We start from the raw sequence: 25,007 nt of genomic DNA on the forward strand, positions 1-25,007 counted from the left end.
CACGGAGGGCACACCCGCATCTCAGCGGTGTCACCTCTGCTGAGAGGCCTGCGTCGGCCCCTCCGGAGCCTGGGAGCCGACAAGCTGGGCAGACCCAGCCTGTGACGCCCTTGTGCTGTGGAGACTGCAAGGGTCGGCGGAGGCGTTCGGGGCGGCTGCATGTGTGCGTGCTCATCTGTGGTGCGCATTCATCGTCACACTCGGATTCGTGCTTGCCATCCCTGTGGCTCACACGAGGGCTTGGAGGACACACACCATGGCCCCAGGACCGTCATCATTACTGATTCTGAAGGGGGTCACCGCGGATGCCTCCCGGGGCTGCCCCCTGCATGCAGCGCCCACGGCCCCCCCGCCGGGCAGCGCTTTCCTGCGTCTCCCCCAAGGTGGGGGCGGGGCGGGACGCGCTCTGTGCCCTCGGCTCAGCCGGTCCTCACAGCCCAGCCCTGGCTGCATCCTTGCCGTCTGATGTCAGAGCAGACAAGGGACCGGGTGCGTGCGTGTCCGTGTGCATGTGTGTGTGTCTGTGTGCGCAGGTGCGCGTGTGCGTGTACACACGAGAGTGTATGTGCTCCTGTGTGTGCCTGTGTACACACGGGTACGAACGTGTGCTCCCTGTACACTGAGTGCACGCAGGTGTGCGTCACCACTGTGCACACGTGTGTATGTGCGCACACTTGCAGGCACGCAATGCTCGAGTGTACATGTGCGTGTCCATATGGCGCACACACAGGTATGCACAGGCGCACACGTGTGCATGTGCACAGCCACGTGTGCGCAGACAGCATGCGTCCACAGGCATGCCGAAGCACGCACACGTGGGCGTCTGTGCACGGTCATGTGCGTGCAAGGCGGTTCACACACACCAGTGCACACATGCGTGCTCACAGGGGTGCCCACGTGTGCGTACGGGCACGTCCACGGTCATACATGCTCACACACAGGTTCGCACATGCATGTGTGAGGGGGACAGAGACACAGCACCTGAGGGGAACCCTCTCCAGGTTCGCGCAGAGCAGGACACGGTGGGGAGGCAGGGCTGTGGCCTGGATCACACCTAATCAGTCCTTGTCACCCCCGGCCCTGAGCAAGGTCGGGGACGGGCTTGTGGAGCAGATCACGGACTGGGCGAAACCCGAATGCAGGGGCAGGCGGAGGTGTGGGCAGCCCACGTGTACCCCGCGCCCACCCACCCGGGGCCTAGCGACGTCAATCCTTCCTGGGGACGCCGAGTCAGTCCGCTTTTCTTTTTGAAACTGAACGTCGGAGAGACAGTGTCATCAGAGAGCATTCAGGCCTCAGTGAAGGAGGTGCCACCTTCAGAGATGAGGGCATGGGAGAGGCTCTGTCCACAGCAGGCGTAGACGGGACATCGCCCGCCCCGGGACTGTGCTGTTTCCACTGCATCCGCGACTGCATCTCCCTTCCTAGGAATGCGGGTCCTAGTGCACTCCTGACAAACGTGTGGTGAGGGGCTCGGGTCTCACGGGCTGTGACCCCGCTGCACAGGACGTGCCCACGGCCGACGCCAGCTCCGTGGCCAGTTCCTGTCCCGGGCTGACACGCGGCCTGCCTCTGGGCCCTGCTGGACTGAGGCTTTGTTTTCGGGTAGAGAAGCGGCTGTCCGGTTTTTTGAACATGAAGATAGAGTTGTGCAGTCAGGCTGTGCGCTGGGGCCGGGTGTCCGGTCACCATCACCGCTGGGGGACACCGGGTGTCCAGCCCTGGTGGCGAGGCGCCCGCCAGCCCCTGTTCCGTGTTTTCGGCTCCCTTGGCATAGTCCGACCACACGCGTTTGCGTGAACCGCCCACAGGCAACCTTCTCTTGGCTTCAACAGAAGAGTATTCACATTACACGACACTATTTTTTCCCACAGAAATTTCCCTTTTGTTAAATTGAACTTGAGGGGAAGCTCCGTCTCACGGAGTAGGGCTGGGCAAAGCTGTCATGAGTTAAGGCGGACGGAAGTCTGGGTGCGCCTATTGTCTTCACCTGAGGTTCCAGGAATCGCACGCACGGCACACTTCGAGTTCCGGGAATCGCACGCACGGCACACTTCGAGACAACTCTTGAACGCCGACCCGAAGGAAGAGGGTCGAGTCCTGACGGGAAGCTACGTGAGGCCGATTCTCTGCTGCCTGTTTCATCGCCCTTTCCCACAAGGCCTGGGGGCCACCTCCTGGGCCTCAGGACCTGGTGCCACGAGGTCCATTCTGGCAAACAGGGCACAGACAAGAGGGCCGATGGGTTTTGGGGTGTATTAGGCACCGTCCCCACGGTTTTGCCCGATCCACTCTGGAGTGTTTTGGGCGTCCTTGATCCGTCTGGGGTGGAGGAAGCCTGCCCGGGAGGTACCCAGGTGCAGAGAGCAGAGGGGGCCTCGAACTGATGATTTCCTGCAGGTCATCCATGCGGCATCGAGATTCAGGCGAGAGAGAATCCATTTCTCGTTCCCGGTTATGAAGTGTCCTTGCTCACCAGGCCCCGGTTCTCAGCACCCCTCGCCACCCCCCACCCAGCCTCCTCCATGGCTGCTGGTGGCCTGGTGGGGCCAGACCTTCCAGGGACAGTGCACCGACCCTCCCGAGCGGGCACTATGAGGCCACCGCCAAGTGGCAAGGGCTCGTGGGACGGACCTTTCCCGGGCACAAACCTGCAGGCACTTGTCACTGCTGATGTGACAGAGCACGGCAACAGAGACCCATGAACCACGCCAAGGCTCTCCCCCAGGACACTGCGCATTACCAAGGAGAGTAGCCTGGTGGACACCCTGAGTCGAGTGGCCAAAGCTCACCTCCTTCTGAGATGGTCCTGCCTGAGGGGCCCAGCTGGAACCCGTCACAGGGCAGACAGACGGAGTCACACCTGCCAGTTCCCTTTGGAGGACCTCTCCGGGCCACCGAGCTGTCCCACTAGGGGAGATGTGGGAGGTGGGGTGATGGAGTGCAGTGAGGGGTCCTGCTCCAGGGGGAGGTCGCCGGGGACACGGAGGAGCTGGACCAGGTCTGCACCCGAGTAAAGGGCTCAGACCGGCGCTGGTCCCTGGACATGGGGTTGCATAAGGTGCTAGCAGTGGGATCCTAGTGAGGGCACAGGAGAAGGATCTGGATTGTTTCTGCAGGGGTTTTGCAGGTCTGGAATAATTTCAAAATCTCAAATTAAAGAAAAGCTCCAGGAAAACAAAGTGTGTCATGACGGATGAAATCCTTTCACTTGAATCAACTGTGACGGTCAGGTCAGGCCGCGCATGGCCCCCAGTGGGACACGGTGAAGGGCAGGGTGCTTGGGGCAGACCCACTCCACACGAGTGCTTTTTACGACTGCGGTCCTCCTGGGCGTCAGGAAGTCCTTCCGCAAGGGCGTCCTTCGGTGCCCGTGGCCTCCGTGCAGGTGCTGGCGGCATCGGGGTTGGGACCACCTCGAGAAGGGCAACATTCTGCATTTCATGACCTCGGGACCATGACGGGACTGACGTGTGGGAGCGTCCATGCCCCTCGGACCCAGATACCTCCGAATGCTAAAGGAACATCACATCGAGCCCACTTCTAGCTCCGCTTAAGCCTACGCCAACCAGGCAGCTTGCGCTCACTCCGGTAGCGAGTGTGGCCGTTTCAGTCGGCAAATCAGGTATGGTGAGGTGTCGGGCGCCTGCGTCCAGCCCGGGGCCGCTCGATGGCCACGCAGCAGAGCTGTGGTTCTGAGGGCCGGAAACGGGGGAGTCTGGCAGGATGTTTGGTGAATCTAGAACATTCCCCTGCAAGGGTGCTGGGGTTATCACTGACCTTTTTAAGATTTATTTTAGGGAATGAGAGAGAGCAGACCGTGGGGACGGGCAGAGGGAGAGGGAGAATCCGGAGCAGAGCCCCACTGAGCGTGGAGCCCGACGGAGCGCGATCCCAGGACCCTGATGTCATGACTTGAGTGGAAACTAGGGGTCAGATGCTCAACTGCCTGGGCCCCCCAGGCGTCCACATCACGGAGCTCTTAGTATAAAAATGTGGTGCTCTCCCCCGTCCCCGAATCTGGTGGGGGAGGGCTCCAAAGCCTGGAGATCCCACCGTGTCTTTACGCTGCAACGCGGGTGGCCACCGGAACCGCGGGCCAGCCTCTGGGGAGGGGCCTCTGAGTCCCACCTGGGACCTCTGTGGGCGACGCTCGGTCCCCTTCTCCTCTCTCCTTGCTCAGAAACACCTGCAGGAAGACCCCCCCTGCCCCCGTCCCCGAGGACTGGCCGACAGTACCTTCGTCTGGACCATGCCTGGTCTCTGGTCCCTCAGGTGCTCTAGGGTCGCGGCGATGTCGATCTCCTTGGCGCCTGCAACGACACACACAGGTGAGCTCAGACCTGGCGCCCGCGCCCGCTGTCCTCACCCGCACAGGCTCCCTTCCGGCCGGGGCCCCGTGACACTCGCTGCTCACGGGCCAGGCGGGCAGCCGCCACGGCCACATTCGTCTGGAAAGACGCGGCGTGCTGGTTTCTGCGGGTTCACGTGGGGGCGCGGGCTGGGGCTCGGCTGCCGGACGCCTGCTTGGTCCTCACCAGAGTCATCGCTGTCAGAGACGGCCTGACGCCCCGTGTGTGTGTGCGCGGCCTTAACAGAATGTTTCAGAAATAGAAGCATATAAGTTTTAATTTCAGTTGTGTAGGTTTTTAAAAAATGTCACGGAATGAGAAATTAGACTAAGAAACCCTTTCCGTCTTACATCGAAAGGTAGAGCTCCCGGTGAGGGTCTCAGACAGTAAGATAAGGTGGAGATGCCCTTGTGTGCGTCCGCGGCAGTTTTCCTGAGAGACCCCTCCCCACAGGCAGCGTCAGGCTCAGGGCAGGGGACCCCGGCTTACAGAAATACCATTTGGGTTTGAAACTTTGACCTTGTCCTTAATTCCACGTGAGTTCTTGTTTCCGTGTGTTAGTAGACAAGGAACGGCGCGGGGTCCACGCCCACAAGCGTCTCACAGTTAAGGTGCTGGGGCGCGTCGGCCACCGTGCAGATGCAAACTGTGGGACCTGGGAGAGCGCGGTCGCCTCCGAGGCAGAAGGACCCAGACAAGGTGTCATGTTCCAGGTGCCACCTCCGCTCGGCACCAGAGCACAGGGCGTGGGAGCCACCACCCCACCCCGCGCGGGAGACCGAGGCTCGTCCCGGTGAAACAGCCTGTCCCTGGTCACGCGGCCCGTGGCCGTGGTTGTCGTCAGCCCGCACCGGGCAGGGTGCACCAGGTCCTGACGGGCCCCTCTCTCTCTGCACAACCTACATGAGCACGTCGCTCCTCTCGGCACAGAACCAGAACCGCCAACTTGGACGTTTCAAAGGTAGTTTTTCAAGTTCTGGGGCTTATTTGGCCGGAACCCAAGCAGCCCGTGATGTTTCCCAAGCACAGCGGGTTGAGCTGGGCAGAGCGGGGGGCGAGGTGGGCGCTGTGGCTGCCGCCCCCGCACCTCCCTCTCCCCGCCGGTCCTGGAGCAGACAGGATGGGGGCACTCAGCACGCCGGGGCCTGCAGCGGAAGTGCTGGCCTTACGGGAACTAGGCTGGCAGTCCTTCCAGACACGGGGCACTGTCCTAGCAGGAACGGGGACACCCTGAGTTTCCCCAGGCGTTCCATCAGGGCTTTCATAGCAAGGAGAAGAAATCCCCCATTGGAACAGCCAGACGGTCCCCCAGGGTGCTCGGCAGCTGGCGTCGCTGAGAAACTCATCCAAGGAAAGGACAGGGGTCGAGTTCTGGACGTGCGTCTCCTCGGGTGTGACGAGGCCACAATAAATTTGTTTTAAGGGAACCCACGACCCTCTGTCCTGTCCTGTGGATCTGTGTGTCTATTTTTGTGCCGGTACCAGGCTGGCTTGGCGATCCCAGCTTTGTAACAAGAGCTCGAAGTCCGGATTGTGATGCCGCTGGCTTTGGTTTTCTTTTTCTTTTCTTCTTTTTGAAAAACATTTTATTTATTTATTTGACAGAGAGAGAGAGAGAGAGAGCACAAGCAGGGGGAGGGGCAGAGGGAGACGCAGGCTTCCCGTTGAGAAGGGAGCTCGACACGGGCTTGATCCCAGGACCTGAGCCCAAGGCAGACGCTTAACTGACTGAGCCCCCAGGCGCCCCTGGTTTTCTTTTTCAAGGTTGCTTTGGGTGTTTGGAGCCTGTTGTGGCTCTGTACACATTTAAGGATTTGTCTAGTTCTGTGAATGATGCTGGTGGTATTTTGCTAGGGATTACATGAAACGTGTAGACGCTTTGGGTAGTGTAGACATTTTAACGATGTCTGTAAAAAACAGACGACCGCAGCGGCAGGGGGAGGAGAGGGAGAGCGGGAGCGGGACCGCAGGACACGCCTGAAGACAGAGACCACAGCGGGGCTGCGGCTGGGCGGCGCGGGTGCGGGCAGGAAGGGGGCGCTTGGGGCGGGGGGTGAGCACTGGGCGTGTGAGTGACGAACCTCTGAATTCTCCTCCAGAAACCAACACTGTGTGTTCACGAATCTTCAAGTACGAAAAATAAAGCTCAATGGATCAGAAACAGTGAGTAGAAATAAAGGGAACCGCCGAGTCTGAGAATCTGAAACAAACAGGAGTTTGCCTGCTGCTAAACGGGGAGTCAGACAAGAGAGGAGCCCAGCGGCCGGAGCGGGAGGCCACAGTGTGGGGCGCCCCCCGCGGCGGCCACGGCCTGAGGATCTGCTGCCTCGTCTTCCCAGGGTAGGCCGGGCCCTCAGGGCCCCCGTGCGAGTTACAGGGATAAGCGCCCAGAAACGCTTTAAGACACCGGCCTTAGGGGGTCAAAGGCTCCTCGCACAGGGAGCGAGGGGCAGAGGGATTCGTTCCACACACGCGCGGCGCTGCTCTCCAGTGGGCGAGGGCGGCCGCAAAGGTGCCTGCGGGACTGTGCTCCCCGCGCCTGCCGCCCGGTGCCAGGAGCTCATGGCGCTGCCCTGCCCCAGTCTGAGGCTCATGCTCGGGTGTGGTCTCAGCGGGCACGGAGCGCCAAGGGTCTGACACGGGGCGACACGGTGTGGCCATGATTCACAGCCCTGACAGCGCACTAGGCGCTCGCAGCTTCCAGAGAATTCACCTGCTCGGTTCTGGCCACGCTGGCGGCCAGCCGGGCCACGGCGACTTCCTCCCACGACCGCGAGGCCCAGATTCGGGAGCATCAGGTGTGGGGCAGAGCCTGGTGCAACGGAGAGGAGCCCCAGACCTTCCGGAAGGAAAGCCACGGCTTCACGTGGGGTCTGGACTTAGGGAGAACCCTTTCTTTCTAAGGCCGTTCGGGACACACACTTCGAGTCCTTGAAGCTGCTTAACACCTCTTCCAGCAGCTCTTTATTCCGAGGGGCTGCTCTGTATGCTGGGACCGTACGGAGGCCGTCCCTGCTGGAGGCCACGGCCCGGGCTGGGGACACATGTAGCACTCCCTCGTGGGCGGCTGTCCCAAGTCGGCAGGATCCTTGGATAAAACCCTACAAGGAACCTCTCTTGTTTTATCACTTGCTGATGTCCCTCTGGACCACTGTCTGGGGAGCAGGATGGCAGGAGGGGAGGGTGATCAGGTGGTCCTTAAACAAGGCGTTTAAGGCACCAGCAGAGCCAGCAAGAATCCCGCTTTTCCTGCAGCCAGTCGGACACTTGAGGAGGTCAAACCGACACTGAAAAACCTCCAGACCAAAATTCGGGGAACTGATGGGTTGACGAAGTGAAGTCTGTTGTGGGGTGCGGGTGGCTAATGTCCCCTTGCTTGTCAGGACTGCGGCAGTAAGTTATTTGCAGGGACACCTGGGTGGCTCAGTCAGTTAATTGTCTTCGGCTTGGGGAGCGATCCTGGGGTCCTGGGATGGAGTCCCACGTGGGGCTCCTTGCTCCGTGGGGCGCCTGCTTCTCTCTCTGCACCTCCCCTCCGCCCATGCTCGCTCTCTCTCTCTCTCAAATAAAAACCTTAGAAAAGAGAAGTTACTTGCAGTGAGTGCGGAGAGAGACGTTCACGGAACTCAGTCTGTGGTCCGTCGTGTGCGCTGGGGTCACCTGGGAAGGGCGGTGGGAGAAGGCGCTGCCCGGCGCTCGGCGCCCCCGAGGGCAGGGGCCTCACGGAGCAGGACACAGATCCCGCATTTGTAAAGCAGACGTGTGTAGAGCGGGGCGGGGGTGTGTCCCTCCTTGTTCTATGAAGGGATTTATTTAAACGCCCCCGATTCCAGGAAGCTCCCTCCAGTGGAATCCCCTCTTTAAAAATCCCGTTTTGTGACGACACGTGAAACTGGAGGTGGACGGACCCGGTGCGGTGCTCAGTGGGAGAGCCAGTAAGTCGTCAAAGAAGCAGGACGTGCGGGAAGATGCCCGTGGGAAGACCCGACGGGCGTGAGAGACGGGGGAGCTGCCCGGCGTCCCCGTCTGAGAAGCGTCGCCATCCCAACAGCAGAGCGCTCAGGGGACTCGGCTGCCCCGCCCACCCCGAGGTCTTCACCGCGGCCCCCAGGGTTGGCTCGCGCACACGGGGGCCCACCCAGGGCGGCGCTGCCAACACTCTCCGTCTCTCCTTAAATTTCAGGAACGTTGGCTTCCAAGTTTACGTACCCGCTACATACATTTTTAAGCCTGGAGAGGTTTTTAACCCCTAGATAAAAAGTATTAATCATGAAACAATGAACACCTCAAGAATAGTAGTATGATTAAAATATTAAAACTTTTTTTGGAGCCGGGGCGTCTGGTTGTTTCAGTCGGTCAAGTGTCTGCTTTCGGCTCAGGCCATGACCCAGGGTCCTGGGACGGAGCCCTGCATCAGGCTTCTTACGCAGTGGGGAGTCTGCGTCTCCTGCTCCCGCGCCCCCTGCTTGTGTCCCCTCTCTCGCTGTCTCTGTCACATAAATAAAACCTTAAAAGAAAAAAAAGTTCCTTTTACATTGAAAGGATGTTCTTGAAATTTAAGAAAACCAGGGTCTTGATGGGGTGGGCTTTGAGCTTTCCTGGTGTTGGTTCCCGGCCGCCGGCTCGTGCGGACAGTCCGCCCACCGTGGCCAGCAGGCCTCCTGGCAGGTGCGCACCCTCGCACAGCCTCCGTGGTGATGCCCGACACACAAACCCGTTTCGTCGGCTTCTCCCCACAAGGTGTGCACAAGCAGGGCTCCCATGCACTCTCTTCTTCAAGGTAGAAAGACAAGGTGTGTCAAGTGTGCAAGAGGGAAAGCCTTCGGTTTGCACGAGCCGGTGGTCTGGCTTCTGCCGTCAGGAGGCGCCGAGTGGGGGCTGTGCTCTGGCCGGGGAGAGCCACGCCCGCCGCACACGGCCCCAGCTCCGCCTCGGACAAGACCCGGTGGGCTTGGGCACTGTCCCGCAGGTGTGCGCACTGCACACGCGCACACACACACGCACATGCCTGGCGCAGGCTCATGCCCGCGCCCCAATGTCCAGAGCCTTCCGGGCCGCACCTGCAGCAGCCGGGGGTTTCTGCCGGCCTCGGAGATGAGCCGCACTCTTTTGTCTCCGGATCGAAGGGGACAGATTTGCACCCTCTTCCCTTGGAAATCAAGTATACCAGGACCTGAACCCAAAATACTTTCCATTTTTTACATAAAAAACAAGTTCTGGATCACTTTTCAGGAGAAGCTACGATGCTTCCCAGTCTGTAGGTAAGCCACAAAGTCAGGCAGGAGCCGGCCTGCAGGTGGTGCTCACGGCGGACTGCAGCGTGTGGGGCTGCTGGGCGCCGGCCGCTGGCCGCCGGTCCTCCAGCCAGGGTGTCTGCACACCGTGGGGCACCCACGGACGTGAGCATTTGGGCCCGGCGCCCAGGTGTGAGTGAGTGAGCTGGCCGCTGGGTGTGCAAAGGGACGGATGAGGGAGACGCCCGGCCCTCGGGGAGCACGCCACCATGCACGGGTGCGGCTGCCTCTCCCACCACCCGCGCAGCAGGTGCGGTGCTCTCAGGGCAGGAAGGAGATGCAGAGGCTGTGGGGTTGCGGAAGCCGCAGTGTGGTCAGGCCTCCTGCCTACGAGGGTCCACGTAGCCCAGGGAAGGGCCTGACTCATGAACGCGCTCAGGTGTGTCCTGGAGCGCATCCTGGCTGCGGGAAAGGGGCCTGCAGGACAGCTGCCAAGCACCCGGGAACGCCATGGGCTCCTGGTCGGGGAGTCTGTGGCTCGAAGCAGCTTTGCCCAAATGCCCAGGCGGTGGGGACGCAGAAGCCAGCCGGGCCGGGCTGCACGGGCCGCTCCTGGTCAGAGAAACAAGGCCTTCAGCGTGACCAGCCCTCCATCCTCTGGTCACCAAAGTGGCACCACGGGCTCCGCTGGCCCCTCCTCCCTCAGTCCTCCGCTCTGCTTCTGACGCGGAAGTCGGAGTCGAGGCCTGGCAGGGCACGGTGTGGAGCACCGCTGTGACTCCAGGCTCTGTTGGTGCCGCCCGTGAAGCACTGGGCCCTCCTCCGTGGATGCCTCCCGGCCTCATGGAAAGGAGGAGCAGATGTCCGGGGAGGCATCGGGAGGAAGCCCAGAGGCTGGGGGCACAGCACGGGACCGTTAACATGTAGCTCCGTGGGTTCTGTCCTGCGGAAGCCCGAGCGACTCCAGGGCCCTCATGAACGAGCCACTAATTCAGGGGGCAGAGACACATCCCTATACCACTGCCCCGGCCAGATGGCACCTTTCTCACTAAAACCTCAGACTCCTACTTGACACAGCCTGTGAACTGTCACTGCAAAGTGACCAAGATGGCTGCGCGTGGGGACTTCCTGTCACCAGGAATGGACCGGGGGGGGGGGGGCGGTCTCCGCAGGAGCCGGGACATGCCCTTGCTGTGCGGGGAGGAAACGGGCACGAGGTGGGAACTGCGGCGGAGCAGGGCCCGGGCAGGCCTCTGGGGTCCCCAGGGAGAGGGTCACGGTGGCAGACGGAGTGGCCTTGGCGGCCCGGCAGTGGGCCGAGCTCTGCTGGGGAGCGCCGCAGCAAAGCCACTGGGCGTGTGGGGCAGGGCCCAGCCATCGGGCCTGCCTGGGGAGCAGGACAGATGGTGACGCTGCTCATGGGGAAGGGGACAAGTGGATGGACAGGCTGGTGGCCCAGGAACCAGCAGAAGGAGGCCAACTCACAGGAGGGACGGCCCAAACACCAGCCAAGTCAGGCGGGTTGACCCAGGTTTCTTGGTGTCTCGGGCTGCGTGTCTGTGGGTCGCCACGGACTCGTCAGACAGGGAGGAGCGCCAGGAGGCCGTGTGAGCAGATCCGACCTGGGAGGTGTGGGAGGGAGAGCTGTTGCTCTGCGGCGGCCTCATGGGGACCCGCGTCCCCCCACTGGCTGGTCTGAGCACCCAGAGCCGTCGCCCGCCCGTGCTGCTCATCGCAGTGGCCCGCTCCACGGGGCAGGGACCGTTTAGGAGGTGAACCTGGGATCGCGGTTCACAAAATTACCCAAACACGTGGTGCTCGTGCTGCGTCCGTGGGGTAAGTGGCCCATCGTGTCCCTGTCTCCGGTAAGCAGCGCCCGCGGTGTGGCCCAGCCGGGGTCCTGGCCCACGGATATGGCTCCGGGACCCTCCCCCAAGTCCAGGCCACAGCCGGCTGTGGGCGCACACGGCTCCCAGTGCTCCCAGCACTGCTGCCCCGTCTGACCCCGTGCGCCCGGCCCTGCTGTGAACCACCGGGCAGCTCGTCGTGGGAATGCGGATCCCGTTGGGCGGGGGAAGGCGTCCACACACCCTGCCTGCTGCGCCCGAGAGGCCCCCAGTGTCCTGACACGTCACCTGGACTGCATGGAGCTGGGGAGGAGGCGTCCGGCTTGGAGGCCGTGCTGACGCCGACTCCCTGTGGAACCGCTGCGGGTGAGCCCGGGGGATGCCAAGTGAGTAAATCCTGTCACAGGAGGACACATGCCGTGTGGTCCCAGGCAAGACGCCCCCGGCTCCGTGAGATTTCGGGACAGCGAGCAGGATGGAGAACATGTTCCTTCCTACAGGCGGCCGTCGCCTGAGGGGCACCGTGTGACAGAAAACAGGAAGCAGGCCAGGCCGCTGACACAGAAGGAGGGGCCGGACCCCGTGGGCACAGAGACCTGCGCACGTCCCTGCGGCGTGGTCACTTCTGCAGCCCGTCTGCGCCCCCACAGGCCTGCGGGCACGTGATGTGCACGTGCAGTGCGGTCCCCGGAACCTCCCTCGGCAGACAACAAAACCCCAGGGGGCCGCGCAGTGTGGCAACCTGGGCCTCCCTGCCCTTTGGAGGGGCTTTCTGGACACGAGTCGCCGTCTGGAGGCCGGGGGGCCGTGCTGCGCCCCCGGGACAGCCCAGTGGGGTACGGCGGGCCGGTGTCCACAGCGGCCCCCCGAAGTGACGTGGCCAGCCAGCAGCCGCCGCCTCGGGGTGACCCTCCACCGGTCCGCCTGGCCGAAGAGACGGCATGGGCACACGCACAAGGCGCAACTTAGGGAAACACGTCGGTGGCAAGTGCGTCCCAGCCCCCTGAGCCCCGCACCCAGAGGAGCCCCGCGCTCCGCGCTCCGGAAAGGCGCCCCGACCAGGCTAGGGACGATGACGAGCGACCAGCACGGTCGGGGCCGCAGAGGAACGTGCGGAGGAACGTGCAGAGGCTTCAACCGCGGTGCAGAGAGCTTTGCTTTCCGGCTGCCCGGTCGTCGGCCTGCTACTGAGCCGGCGGTGGAGAAAGAGCCCCAAGGATGCCTCGTGTGTTCTCCGAGGCCCCGAGTAGGACACGGGCCCTAATCCGTGGGAGCCCGAGTCCGTGGGCGCGGGTGTGGGTGCCCCACGTGGGCCTGGGGCGCTGGAGGCCGTGGGGGTGCGTCGCGAGGGCTTTTTTTGGTCCTCATGCGATTCATTCCTTCTAAGAAAAGGAAACGGAAAGGTTTCGTGTCCAGCCTCGGGGCCTTTGATCTTCCGCTGACCGCAAGGTCTGCGGCTCCGCCTGCAGCTTCCCAGGCCAGACAAAGGCAGCCCAGGCCGCACCGCCCCAAGAGCCGGGAGCCTAGAACAAAACCCCAGGGGGCCTCCCTGCCCTTTGATCTCTCCTGAGACCCAGTCCTGGGCCCCAGGTCAGAGGATTTCACTCCGCACACACGCACCTCACACCCCAGCAGAAGGAGCAGGTGAAGAACAGAAGGGCCCGAAGGCGGCCCTCCTAGGCTGGCCCGTTCTGCGCTGCTGGGCTGCATTGTTGAAGGCTCGAGCGCTGGAGGGGATGCTGCGGGCCATGCCGCGGTGGAGGCCCCGGGGGCGGGTCCATGCCCTGCGGAGACCCTCAGACAGGCCCTCAGACAGGCCGAGCTCGGACAATGAAGTCCGCCCCGCCCCGGCCGGCTCCCGGGGCTGCGACCTTCTTCAGCCGCTGGTGAAGCCGGCCTGCGCCTCTGAAAATCTAGGCCACCTCCCTGACCCACGGCCAAGAGAGCAGGGGCGTCCGTCCACACTCTGTGGGTGAGCTGGGCTCCCGTCGGATGCAAACGGGCCCCGTGTTTCCCTTGTCGCCTTGATTCACCCACACGGCGTCACGTCAAACAGCAACAACCGTGCGCGGCCTTCGGAGGGAACCTGGTTCAGGCGCAGGGAAGTAGCACTTTTGCGACAGGCAGAGAAAGAGGGCGGGCGTAAGGGGGAAAGATCAATTCTCTGGAGAGCTCTGGGCTCCCAGGACTTGCAGATTTGCACATGAAAAGATGTCCTCGGAAGCCAGAGTGCCATGGAGGGTCAGGCAACTTTTAACTAAAGAAGTTAGGGCTGTGTTAGGACCCAAACCGGAAATACGTCATTAAAACTGGCACCAGACTGTCTGTCTGTCTGCTCCGGCTCCTGTCTTCGCACGTCGCCGACACTTCCCTCATTTGGGTGCTTAAAATAAGATCTGATGGTGCAAAGCCCGTTTCCTGCTCTCCGCGGTGGCTGGGCCGGGGGCTGCCGACACGGAGGGCTGGGGTGCCCAGCCCGGATCTGCTGCGGACCGCCCGGGCACCGGTTCTGCGCGTCCGTCACTCAGGTGTGCTGGTCCTTACGTGAAGAGCAGGGCTCCCGACCGCATTCTTGGCCTGGCGTCCGCTTTTCTCCTCCCTCTTCACCAGAAGGAAGTGGGGTAAGGGAAGTGCTTAGCTTGGGCTCGCCGGCATCTGCGGGAACGCGCCAGAAACGATCTCTGTAATCAGCACCTGCTCCTGCTCTGGACAAACATGGAGGACAGTGTCCTGGAAGGCTGGGGCCTGTCGCTGAGAACACGCAGGCGTGTGCACGCGTGTGTACAGACCAAGGGGATGTTCTGTTCTCAGGTGAGGGATGGCGGGGTCCCCACCGCGGCGGGCTTCCTTCCAGGTCCCGTGGGACGCGGACGGGCATGATGGGGAGAGCAGCGTTGCCCGAGTCGCCGTGGGAACTCGCCAGGACTCTCCAAGAGCTGGGGCCCCTGTGTGTCCTTCCCCAACAGTGGCTGCGGGGTGTGCTCCCTGGGCTCTGAAGAGACGGCCCCGGCTTCGGTCTGGAGAGCACGTCCCAGCGACCAGAGCAGCTCAGCGTCCACACATCTGGGGGGCCCAGTGGGCAGGGGACCAAGCTCTGCCCTTGCCGAGCCGCTCGCGGCCGGGTGGGCTGCCTGTGCCGCCTGTGCCGGACCCGCGTCTCCTCCTCCCGGGGTCGGCTGCTGCAGCGGTGAAGTGCGCGGACCAGAGTGCCAGGGGCCGCGGGAAAGGCCACGGCAGCCTGCTCGCCCAGGTGTGGCAACGGGGGGCCGGCACAGAGGATGTGGCCGACACTGGCTGGCTCGGCCTCTGCGGGGAGGCTCCCCGGGCCCCAGGCGGTGGCTGCTGCTTACCCACACCCCGTGCGGGGCCGAGCGCCGCCCTGGCCACAGGCACTGGCCCCGAGAAACACCCTGCTCGCGCGCGGACGGGCCTCACGTGACTCAGGGAGGGGACCCAGGCCGGGGAGAGGGGCCCCCCAGGTTGCCATGGCAACGCGGTCCCGGCTCAGCCGCCACAAAGCAGCTGCACTGCCCGCCTCACCTTTGGCCATCTTGTTGAGAACCATGTCGATCAGGACGTAGGTGCCGCTCCTGCCCGCGCCGTCGCTGCCAACGGAAGGGGAGATGTGAGAACAGCCCCGGCCACGGGACCCCCACGCCCGCCGAAGCCAGGGCCAGCGTTTCCCTCGGCGTCGGAGTGAGGCTCACGAGGGGAGAGGGAGGCTTGACTTGGAGAGAAAGGGGAAGAAAGTCGGGTGAGGAAGAGTGACGGGATGGGGGGAGGGGGAGGGGGCAGAGAGGGGGAGGGGGGAGAGGGAGGGGCGGAAGGCCGGCGGGAGCTCAGCATCCGAGGCACAGGATGAGCTCGTGCCGCACAGATCTGCTCCTGTCTCCCCTTCTCCCTCTCTGGCCAAAGACGTGGTGGGTTTCGTCGGAATAAACAACACACGAGTCTGGCCGTGTCCTTGCCGAGGGCGTCTGCACTGGCGGTGAGCAAGGTCACCCCAGCCGTGACTGCAGCGTCCCTGGGAGAGGGCAGCAGCCCTCGGAGGGCAGGGAGGCCTTTTCTGGGGAAGGCGGCTGCTTTGTGAGGCCCGAGTGAGCCCGCCTCTCCCCTCGCCCCAGAGAGGCCGTGAGTCCCCACCCCCGAAGCAGCTGCTAGATGGGGACTGTCCCATGCGTCCTCTGAGCAGAGGCAGTCGTGCCCACTTCAGGATCAGGAATTACGTGACCACGTTCCCAGGAGAGCTGGCGGGGCCTCGGGGGGCCTTTGTGGGAAGGGCTCACGGGCTCTGGCTTTACCAGACCCTCAGACCCGTGGCTGGAAAAGCTGTGGGGACCCACAGGGTCTGTGCGTATGGGGAGCTCGCTCATCACCCTGTCCCCGCTGCTCCCCAGGTGACACCTAGCTGTCCTGGTTTGGACGGGCCTCCCTCCCTCCCACGGCGGCTCGGACACCCGCACACACCGGCCACTGCGGCCGCCGCGGGGCACTTCTGCCTCCAGCACACGGACACACGCGGGGACACACCACATGCACTGGCACAGACACATGGAGGCACGCACCTGACACACACTCCCTCCACACACACACACAAACACACACTCACAGGCACACACCCGACAGACACACACACACCTGACAGGCATGCTTAGGCACATACACGTACACTTCTTAACTGCACAGACTGGGTGTCTGATCCTTGGAGAGCTGCTTTCTCTCCCAGCAGAAGGGAACGTGCTGTAAGACACTTCCACAAATCGGAGCACGGTTCTCTGACCCAACGAGGTGGGTGTGAAGCCCGGACAAGAGGGCCCCGTGACACGGAGCTTCTGGTGGGACCTCTGCTTGTCTGTGCGGGTGCAACGGGCTTCAGGAGCCCCTGGATTTTACTCCGTGGCCAGACTCGCATCCTAAGCTGGGTGAGGCCAACCCTGGGCTAACTCCTGACTCTGCCCCTGCTCCTGATGGGCCCCGAGCGTGTCCCAGCCTCTCGGTTCCAAACCTCAGCTGAGTGAGCTGGCGGCTGAGACAAGGCCACGGGTGAAAAACACCATCGCGCGGTGTTTGTGTGCGGGCAGCGTGTGGGCCTGAGAACAAGCGGGCGGCGGCCCCGGCGGGACCAGCCCAGCGGGGCACACGCAGCCGCGCAGCCTGGACCTCCCGTCCGCAGCCTGGTCTCCTGCAGCAGGGCCGTTAGCGGCGCGTGTGAGGCGGCGAGAACGCTCGCGTGGGAAGGTAACTGTGGCTCCTTCTCAGGTAGCGAGCCGGGGTAGCGCGCGGGAGCAGTGGTACTTGCCTGCAGTGAACAATTATTGGACAAGAACGGCCCCTGTAGCTCTTGTTTACTTTTCTGAAATAAAAAGAGACAGAAATCATGGTTATGCACTATGACTCCTGTCCGGTTTTGCAGACGAACGCCTAAGCCCCAACCAACAGACCGTGTCTGTGACATCGTTTTGCGACTGTAGCCTCTTTTGACAAAGAGCATCAAAATTACACACATATTTTCAAAGATTTATTTTTCTGTTCAATACCAAGGGATTAAACAGAGCTTTAAAACCAGTTCTGACATCGCCAGACTTACTTCCCTTTCCCAGCAGGCGCCGCAGCCTGTCACCAGCCTGTCCCACGGCCCCGTCGAAGGCCCCAGTCACCTGGGCTGCCTGGTGGTGACGGGAGAACCTAGATTCCTTGCTAAAATGTTTGAGTTCTGCCATTTATGCCCCAAGTTTCTTACACCATAGATACCATACTGGAACGTAACACGACTACCGTCTCCAGCGTTCACAGGGCCTCTTGGCTCTGTCCGTCGGCGGGAGCGCTACACCGCCGAGAAACTGCAGTGGAGACAAGTCCTTCCTTTGTATGAATGTGTGTGTTTACAAGCAACTCTGCTGTGCAGATTTTACACCACAGTTTAGAAGAATCAACAAGCATAGGTTTTTTGGTCACCCAGCCCTAAATCAAGACGAAGCACCGATTTCAAATGCACTGTATAGCTCCAAGTTTGTCGGAAGTCAGTGAAACATGAAGCAACTCAGCGTGTTTACAGAGTGCATCGGAATGCTCAATAAAATATTTCTGCACAGAGAAAAGTCAGTGGAAAAACGTGTGTGGGGCTGTGTTCTAAAATGCTCCCTATGAGTTTCTACAGTGTATGACATGAAGCAAAATTGAAAACGAATGACAGTGCAGAAAACCAAGATCTTTTTCCTTGCACCAGACATGGGAAAGCGTCACTGTTCTTTGCAAAGGCTTGCCTGCCCAGCACAGGGTCTGCTGGAAGCTCATGTTCTGTCAGTCGGTGGCCTTGTCCCAAACACCCAGAGCTGAGGGGTTGGGAGGTGGGGGGTGTGTGCAGAAGGAGCTGGCAGCCCGCCCAGGCACCCAGCAGGTGTTTCCAAGTCTGCCCCCAGAGCAGAGCTGGCTGCTCCTAGTTCCTGTACAGGCTGAACAGAGTGAGGTCCACACGGCCCCTGAACAACAAGGGAGGAGCCTGGGTACAACGTGCCCCAAAGATGGGCCACGCCCAAGGACACTGGGGTAGCCCTTGATCAAGGGCTGCCTCCCGTACCGTGTGGAACGTGCAGACCACCCAAAACCATCTTAAAAATGAGAAGACCCAGAAACGTGGAGGAACAAGTACTCAGGGTCCCTGTGGCCACGTCGCTACTTCTGCTGGAGCTTTTTCTCACTTTCGAGGTCATCGCAGTGTGAGGGTTTAGTGGGAAGGCGAGAAGGTATGAGTGAGCTCATTAAAATCAGCGGCGGGCCCGGATGCCCAGAAGGTTGGACCTTTGAGAATCAAACGGATTGGAAAATAAATCTCTTGATTTCTCCTTCCAAAGCCTCCCACTCTTTGAGTCCCCTGGCCAGCTCAGTTGGTGGAGTGTGCGACTCTCGGGGCCAGGAGTTCAAGTCCCAGGTGGGGTGTACAGATTACTTAAAAATTAAGGAAAAAAATCTTTAAACTCCCATTCTTAACTCAGGTTGTAAAGGCAACATGAGCTTTAGGTCTGACGAAATGGACGCCAGACCCTCAGGACGAACCTCAGACGTGAACTACGAGAGGCCGGCTGGCCCCACCCAGGCTGCGCACACGCCCGTGGGCCCGGTGTGGGCCTGCATGTGCGTGCACGGTGCGTACGTGTGCCAATCAAGCAAGCCTGGCTCAGACTCAATTTGGGGAAGGTTCGTTCCTACAGGCCTTTTAGTTTCAAACACGAGGTTTTCCTAGCAATCTCTTGGTCACTGGAGAACAGTCTGGCCATTTCCTACGTGGCGGTCCAGGCTGGGTTGGCAAGGCTCTCCCCGTTCGCCTGCTCGCACACGGCTCAGTCTCCAGGTTTGGGGCATTTTTTCTCAGGGGGCCGAGCACGGAAGTAGTACGTTAAAAAAAAAGAAAAAGAAAAAGAAAAAGAAACCACCCCCAGATCCCCTTATTCAGACTGTACCGGTTTCAGAAAACCGTCACCGTAAGGGGCCAGGAGAGCAGCAGCTGGTCAGCCCCGTTTCTGGCAGAGCGCACTGAGGGTAACTGCTCTTAGAGAGGACAGAGTGCCCCGGTAAGTGCCCTGCGGTCCCTGCTCTTACGTGACAGAACAGAGCAGCTTCCTCCGGCGGCGGTGACCAGCCGCCTCGACTGGGGCCAGGGAGGGCTCACTGCGGTCTAACTGTCCACGCTGGCCCTGCCCCGACTGAACCTGTTTACAAACAGCCAGAAGCCCAGCGTGCATACGGTGGAGAGTTTTATTTACAAAGAATCAGAAGCTTGTATTGTTACAAGGAAAAACATCACAAATAGAAAAGTAACAGCATCACATAGTCAACAGAAGCGTTCACCTGGTCGACCCCAGACAGAGGCGCGGGGCGTTCGTGCAGATAAGCCATACACAGCTGTCTTGTTTGACTCGATTAGAACAAATCAGCAGTCGGCGAAAGGTTGCAAACGTTCAGAAAAATGGATATTATATGTATTTCAGCAGGAGGACTTCACTGAGAAAGAACGATTAGTAATACAAACCGACCCGTGGGTCCCTGAGTGAGGAGGAACTGTCACGCAACCAACAGCAAGCCAAGGTCAGAGGTCGCTAGAGGCTCAGAAAAGGGGCTTCCCACACTGCCTTGCAGCAGAGTCACAGCCTCCAATGATCACTTTTGTGACTATGCAACTGGGCTCATATTACTAGCTGCAACATCACAAAAATGACACTGGCCACCGCTCACGAGCTGGCAAAGTAAGGGTCTGTCCATTTCTACAGGGTCACGATGTGAGTGCCGTTGCGTACAGCAGGACCGAGGGCTCAGAGACACAGACGCAGAGAGAGAATTTTTAAAAGCAAAGCCCTCACATGTGATGCTGATTATCTCCTGGCTTGAGCAGCTCCTCTTTAAAGTGGAAATGGGCTCCCTCTGGGCTCCCGAAGTAATCACACGTCTCAGCGCCTGACGCACCCTGGCCGGAGCGGGGGAAGGCGGGGCGCATGGTCGGGGACAGGGGTTGGCGGGGGGACCTGTGCATAAGGTGACCAGTGTCTCTGGAAGCCGATGCCCCTTTCCGATTGCTGACTTTTGGGAGGTTCTTCTACCCAGAAAACCCCAAGGCTTTTGATTCTAATAGACCGGCACATGTCACCGGAACAAAAACCTCCTGGAGCCTCAACTCCTGAGCCTCTGGGGAGAGGGAACTTGGGGCATCCGTGTTTCTCGGGGCAGGTTGTACGCACCGAGGGCTGGTCATGTATTGTTCCGTTCCACAGAGGGATATGGATTTCCACATCCGCCCATAGCATATATGTGCAAACACACTGGGTGAGCATAAAGACAAAGCTGGTCTCTCTTTGTAGCCACGTCCTTTGGCCAGTAATGAACGACTGCTTCCCAAGACGCTATCTCAGGAAATGCGCTCGCTCTAGGTCAGATTCTCAGGCAGCCTGCCTTTAGAAAGAAATGTGCTTTAAGGAGAGTTATCTGCTAGCCAGATCGCAGGGATGGACTGAGGGAACCGTGCAGTCAGGGCTTTGGGGTGCGTTCAGGCCTTTCTGTACCGTGCACGCTCGGTATCTCTGGGCGGGGTCACCAAACGTGTGCCACGGCTGGGACACCACGAGCCCATCTCTCCGGGAGCTCTTTCCCACGCTATTTGATCCAAAGAACTATTCAAATAAAGATTTTGTTTTGCTTTTCAAAGTAGACTAAAGGCAAAAGAAAGAGTATCACGATAAACTTAAGAAGTCTAACACACCAATTCAAGAAACGCAGCGGTCAGCCTGAAACCCCACTGTCTCGCGTGACGTCGCCACGGACTCAAGGATGGGAACCGCTCGGACCCGCATCCCCCCGGGGGGGAGCCACGCTGGACCAAGGTGCATTTTATTTCCTAGTCCGTTGTTCTGGATGTCTGCCTGCTTTTGCGAGGAGGGGCGTTTCCCACTGGTTAGGCGTGAGAGGGCTCCGCAGAGCCGGAGCTCGGGCTCCGTGCCGTTCAGCACCTGCCTCGCCGGGCGACTGCCCGTTCTTGACCGCCACAGGCAACAGCTAGTGCCGGCCCCCGTCGCCACCGAGTCCAAGGGACAAGCCCAGCTTCTGTCCTGAAGTCCCCCTTTTTCTGCCTTGCCCATCGCTGCCTGGACGACGGAGTCCAGCATTGATCTCAACGGCTCAGTAAACACCCTCTCGGCCAGACAGCCCCCTGGGCAGCCGGCTGGTGGGGCGTGAGCAAAGACTGGATGTTTCCAGACTGTCGGCTTCCAGACTGCACTAGAACACACAGTTGTGCGCTGATTCCATCCATGCTCTCCCCCAAGGTCTAAGGTCCCCCAGGCCAGATCCGGGCCCACGTCTGTTATGTCTCATTATCCTGTCCGACCAGAGAGTATCCAGACTAAAAACCTGCTTTTCCTCATCAATATCCTGTGAAGCAGGAACTTTGGGACTCCACCACTTGGAGAATCTTATCCGAAACAATGACCACATTTCCATAATTCTAACGTGGCTATGTCCCCCCGTTTTAACTCCTGTAAAACCAGAAAACACCTTGCAGGTTCCGTGCGCCGTCACGGAACCCCTCCCCCACCCTCTGCCTCGTATCGTACAGAAGATACCACCGACCCTGGAACAGCGTGGCTCTGAGCTGTGCCGGTCCGCTCACACCCGAATTTTTTTTTTTCAATAAACACAGGACGGCACTGAAAATGTATTTTCTCTTCCTTGTGTTTTCTTTTCTCCGGCGTGCTGTACTGTAGGACCTCAGGGTCCAATACACCTAGCACACCAGGATGTGCGGACTGACTTCTTGTGTCACCGGTAAGGCTTCCAGTCAACAGAGGCTTATTAAGTTTCTGTTAAGTTTTGGGGGAGCCAAAAGTCAAACGTGTATTTTCCACCGTGTCGGGGGCTGGTGCCCCAAGCCCGTGCTGTTCAAGGGTCGACTGCACGTTTATGATCTGTAACTACAGACAGAGCGTGTCGTACAGCCAATGACCCCTTAGACGCAGGAACCCGGGTCGGACCGCGCTCCCTCCTCTCACGCCCGCACTCCAGCCGCGCTACCCTGCTTGCAGGGCTGTTTGTCCTACCTGCGGAAATCCAGGAGGGACCTCGCGGAGGAAGGCACTCCCTGGTCATACCAGCTCAGGAAGTGGAACTGGGTCACGGTGCGCGTCTCGTTGGTTTGCAGGTTCTTCAGGTAGAAGCTCCTGACGAGGAAATCCTCGCACCAGATGTGCTCGGAGACAAGGTTCACCTGGACGGGAGGAAGGGGGACATCGGGAACGTGATGTGTTGTCTGAGCACCGTGGCTACTCGGAGCAGTGACGGGCCAGCACTGTGGGGATGGCCCACAGGTCGGCAGAGGCTGGACGGCCCCTCCTACCGTCTCCGTTTTAACCGGGTTTATGCAAACGCTAACTGTGGGTTTTTAATATTGCCCAGGTGCATTAGCCAAATAGTTATAAAATTATGTTACAATCCAAAGTGATTCTAGCTTTCATCCTTTGTATTTCTAAGCCATCCAAACCTGCAAAAAATCTATGCTTTGGAACAGAAACAACAGCAGGTTCCACTGCACCTTGAATCTCACAGCAGGCGGCTGCTCCCCAAGGCGGAGAGGAGACCGGGGTTCCTGCAGCAGTGGGACTGGGTGCCTCTCGGGGTCAAGGCCATGCTCAGTGGCCTAAAAGCCAGGACTCTGAGCTAGGGCTGGTCCTCACACCCCCACCCCACGGGACCCTGCCTTCTGACTGATGTTTAATGCTGAATGGGCTCATGCGGGTTCGTGCTGAGCTGCTCAAGTTGGCACCATTTATCGTCGATGTGGGCAGAGGGTCCGGCAAGGGAAGGAGCCTCGAATCTGTGTCTCCACAGCCTTGGCTGCCGCAGGAGGCCATGGTGCAGGCAGACTCTTGCTACAACAGCCCAGGAGGGTCTGTTGCTCGGGGCCTGGCTCCAGGGGCCTCCTCGGGGCATAAATGTTTTTTGGTTCCTTCTGTCTGAATTTGGAGCCCTAAAGCTTTACAATTTATGCCAGAGCCCGGGGTGCCATCGCACGGCAGTTTGGAAGGTCTGGAGGTCCATGGACTGCGGGGGCCTGGGGACGCCTGCCTGCCCGCCTTCCCGAGGAGGGGCCCTGCTCCAGCGGGGCGGCTCCGGTCCTCTGGGGTGTACCTCGTAGACGTGGTAGAGGTTGGAGCCTTCGTCGGGCCAGTAGTGGTAGCACTGCCGGACGCCGTTCTCCGAGAGGGGCGTCAGCATGACGATGACCACACAGCCACTCTCCCACACCATCTGCAGACAGAGACAGGCCACGGCCACCACATGACTGCCGGGTCCCGCGGGACGCGTGCAATCCCTGTGCTCCGTGACGCGGGCCACGGGGGCTCGCGCACGAGCACTGCCCTCTCCTTGGCCACGCCTCCTCCGTGGCTGGCTTCCTGCCGCTGAGTATGCCCTATAGCTTCCACGCTCCACAAAACATGAAACACCACCAGTGGCTCATTCCACACCGTTTAGAACCTCTTGAGACCCATGCTCAGCCATCTGGCCTCTTGGCTTTGGATCTGTGGAGGGAACCTACCACACGGTACCATCAGGCAGGGTGGCCTCTGACGCTGTCCCCGCGATGCCACGAGGGGCACGTCTGCTCCCGCAGGCGCTGCGGATGGAACCTGTTTTCCGGTCATTGTCATTGTTCTGCATGACTAGAAAAGCGTTTTGCTTTGTGAGGCTGCCGTCCTATGGGAAGCAGACTGCTTACAGAGAGCCGTGGCTGGGGTTTCTTTCACCTCCAGGGAATATGGCCACGCTAGGCCACGAACACAATTCACAGTAGCCACGTTACAAGCCACAGCGGACAGACGGACACACACCCAAATGAGGGGGACAGACACCCGGGTCCTCCGCAGGTCTTCGTCTGCAGCTCCCAGCCCAGTGGCAGTGACCCCGCGTGTGAACACTGCAGCGTCGTCACGGAGACCGCGGGTTCCGTGGGCCACGCAGAGGCGGCGCTGCGGAGCGCGTCGGCCTGCTGAATTACAGAGCCCAGACGAGTCTGCTTTGCCCGCGGTGGGTTACGGGGACTTCACAGAAATATTCACAAGCAACTGCATTTAGACGTAAATTCAGTATCAAGAGAGCGTGTATTTCTTTTAAATACAGATAGAATGATCCCACGAGAATCCCCTCATTACATAAAAAATCCACATGGCTCAGATAGAAAACGCTTTTCCTCCCTAGTTCACGTCACTAACCCTTTACGTGATATTTTATAAGGAACGAGCCCACGGTGTTTCCCTTTTTGAGTACTGATTTATATTTCCCCGTGACGGCAACGGTCGGCGCCTTTCCCGCACGGCCCAGCGCCTCATTAACCCTGGAGTTTCATGGAAGCTGCCGGTGTTTATGAAAAAGCCCAGAAATAAATATGAATTTCGCCCAGAGCTACATGGCTTCCTTCTCCTCGGCGCACGGCCTGCCGCGGGGGAGAATTCTGGGCGTGCGTCTCCCTCCCGGCTCTCAGGCGTCGCCGCCCCACTAAATTGGTCCCTCCCGCACAGAACCGTTTAATGTGTCTTTAGAAGGCGGAGAAGCTCATTGAAGCCATTATGAAAATGAGGAGAAACACAGATTTTATGAGTGTCATAAAAATACAATGATCTAGACCGTAAACCAGTCATCGAACATCCGGCTCCTGCCACCCAAGTGTGACGTTAGGAAGCCCCTCGTTTGAGGACGGGTCCTCCAGGCCGGGCAGCCCTGCTCACTGGCCCGCACCGAGCGTCTCCGTTCAGGAGCCCGTTGGCTCTCCGAAGACCTGGCTGGGATGAAATCCAAATGAAACAATTTGAGCAAACAATCCTGGAGGCACTCTCGGGGATCATATTGCTTTCTAGGTCGCCGAGCCTGTGGGCAGAAAGAGGACTGAGTAAATCACGCCATCAGGCGGCTCCGTGTGTCCACCGGCTGGCGGCGGGAGTCCGCGCGTGGGCCGCCGGCCCTGTTCTCCCGTCGCACCAGCCGCTGACCTGCACGGCTATTATGGGCTCCGGTGGGATCCAGGACGCCGGAGGGACCAG

General features: G+C 60.2%; 1 protein-coding gene and 1 long non-coding RNA gene across 4 annotated transcripts in view; one reads left to right on the top strand and one right to left on the bottom strand.

The window, feature by feature from the left end:
• The window catches only part of PTPRN2 (protein tyrosine phosphatase receptor type N2), a 688,130-nt gene that overhangs the window by 3,331 nt on the left and 659,792 nt on the right, over positions 1–25,007 (bottom strand). For all 3 annotated transcript variants that reach the window (XM_059172404.1, XM_059172405.1, XM_059172403.1), the window contains 5 exons: positions 23,101–23,220; positions 22,014–22,180; positions 16,733–16,786; positions 14,974–15,038; positions 4,240–4,313 (listed from right to left, as the gene is read on the bottom strand). In XM_059172404.1, coding sequence (XP_059028387.1) covers positions 4,240–4,313; positions 14,974–15,038; positions 16,733–16,786; positions 22,014–22,180; positions 23,101–23,220 — 480 coding nt within the window. The remainder of the gene's footprint in view (positions 1–4,239; positions 4,314–14,973; positions 15,039–16,732; positions 16,787–22,013; positions 22,181–23,100; positions 23,221–25,007) is intronic.
• LOC131830002 (uncharacterized) lies at positions 2,038–9,349 on the top strand. The gene is made up of 4 exons (XR_009353060.1): positions 2,038–4,331; positions 5,066–6,692; positions 8,186–8,287; positions 8,536–9,349. It is a non-coding gene; the product is annotated as an uncharacterized LOC131830002 (long non-coding RNA).

Source organism: Mustela lutreola, chromosome 4 (assembly GCF_030435805.1).
Source record: "Mustela lutreola isolate mMusLut2 chromosome 4, mMusLut2.pri, whole genome shotgun sequence".
NCBI classification, from domain to species: Eukaryota; Metazoa; Chordata; class Mammalia; order Carnivora; family Mustelidae; genus Mustela; species Mustela lutreola.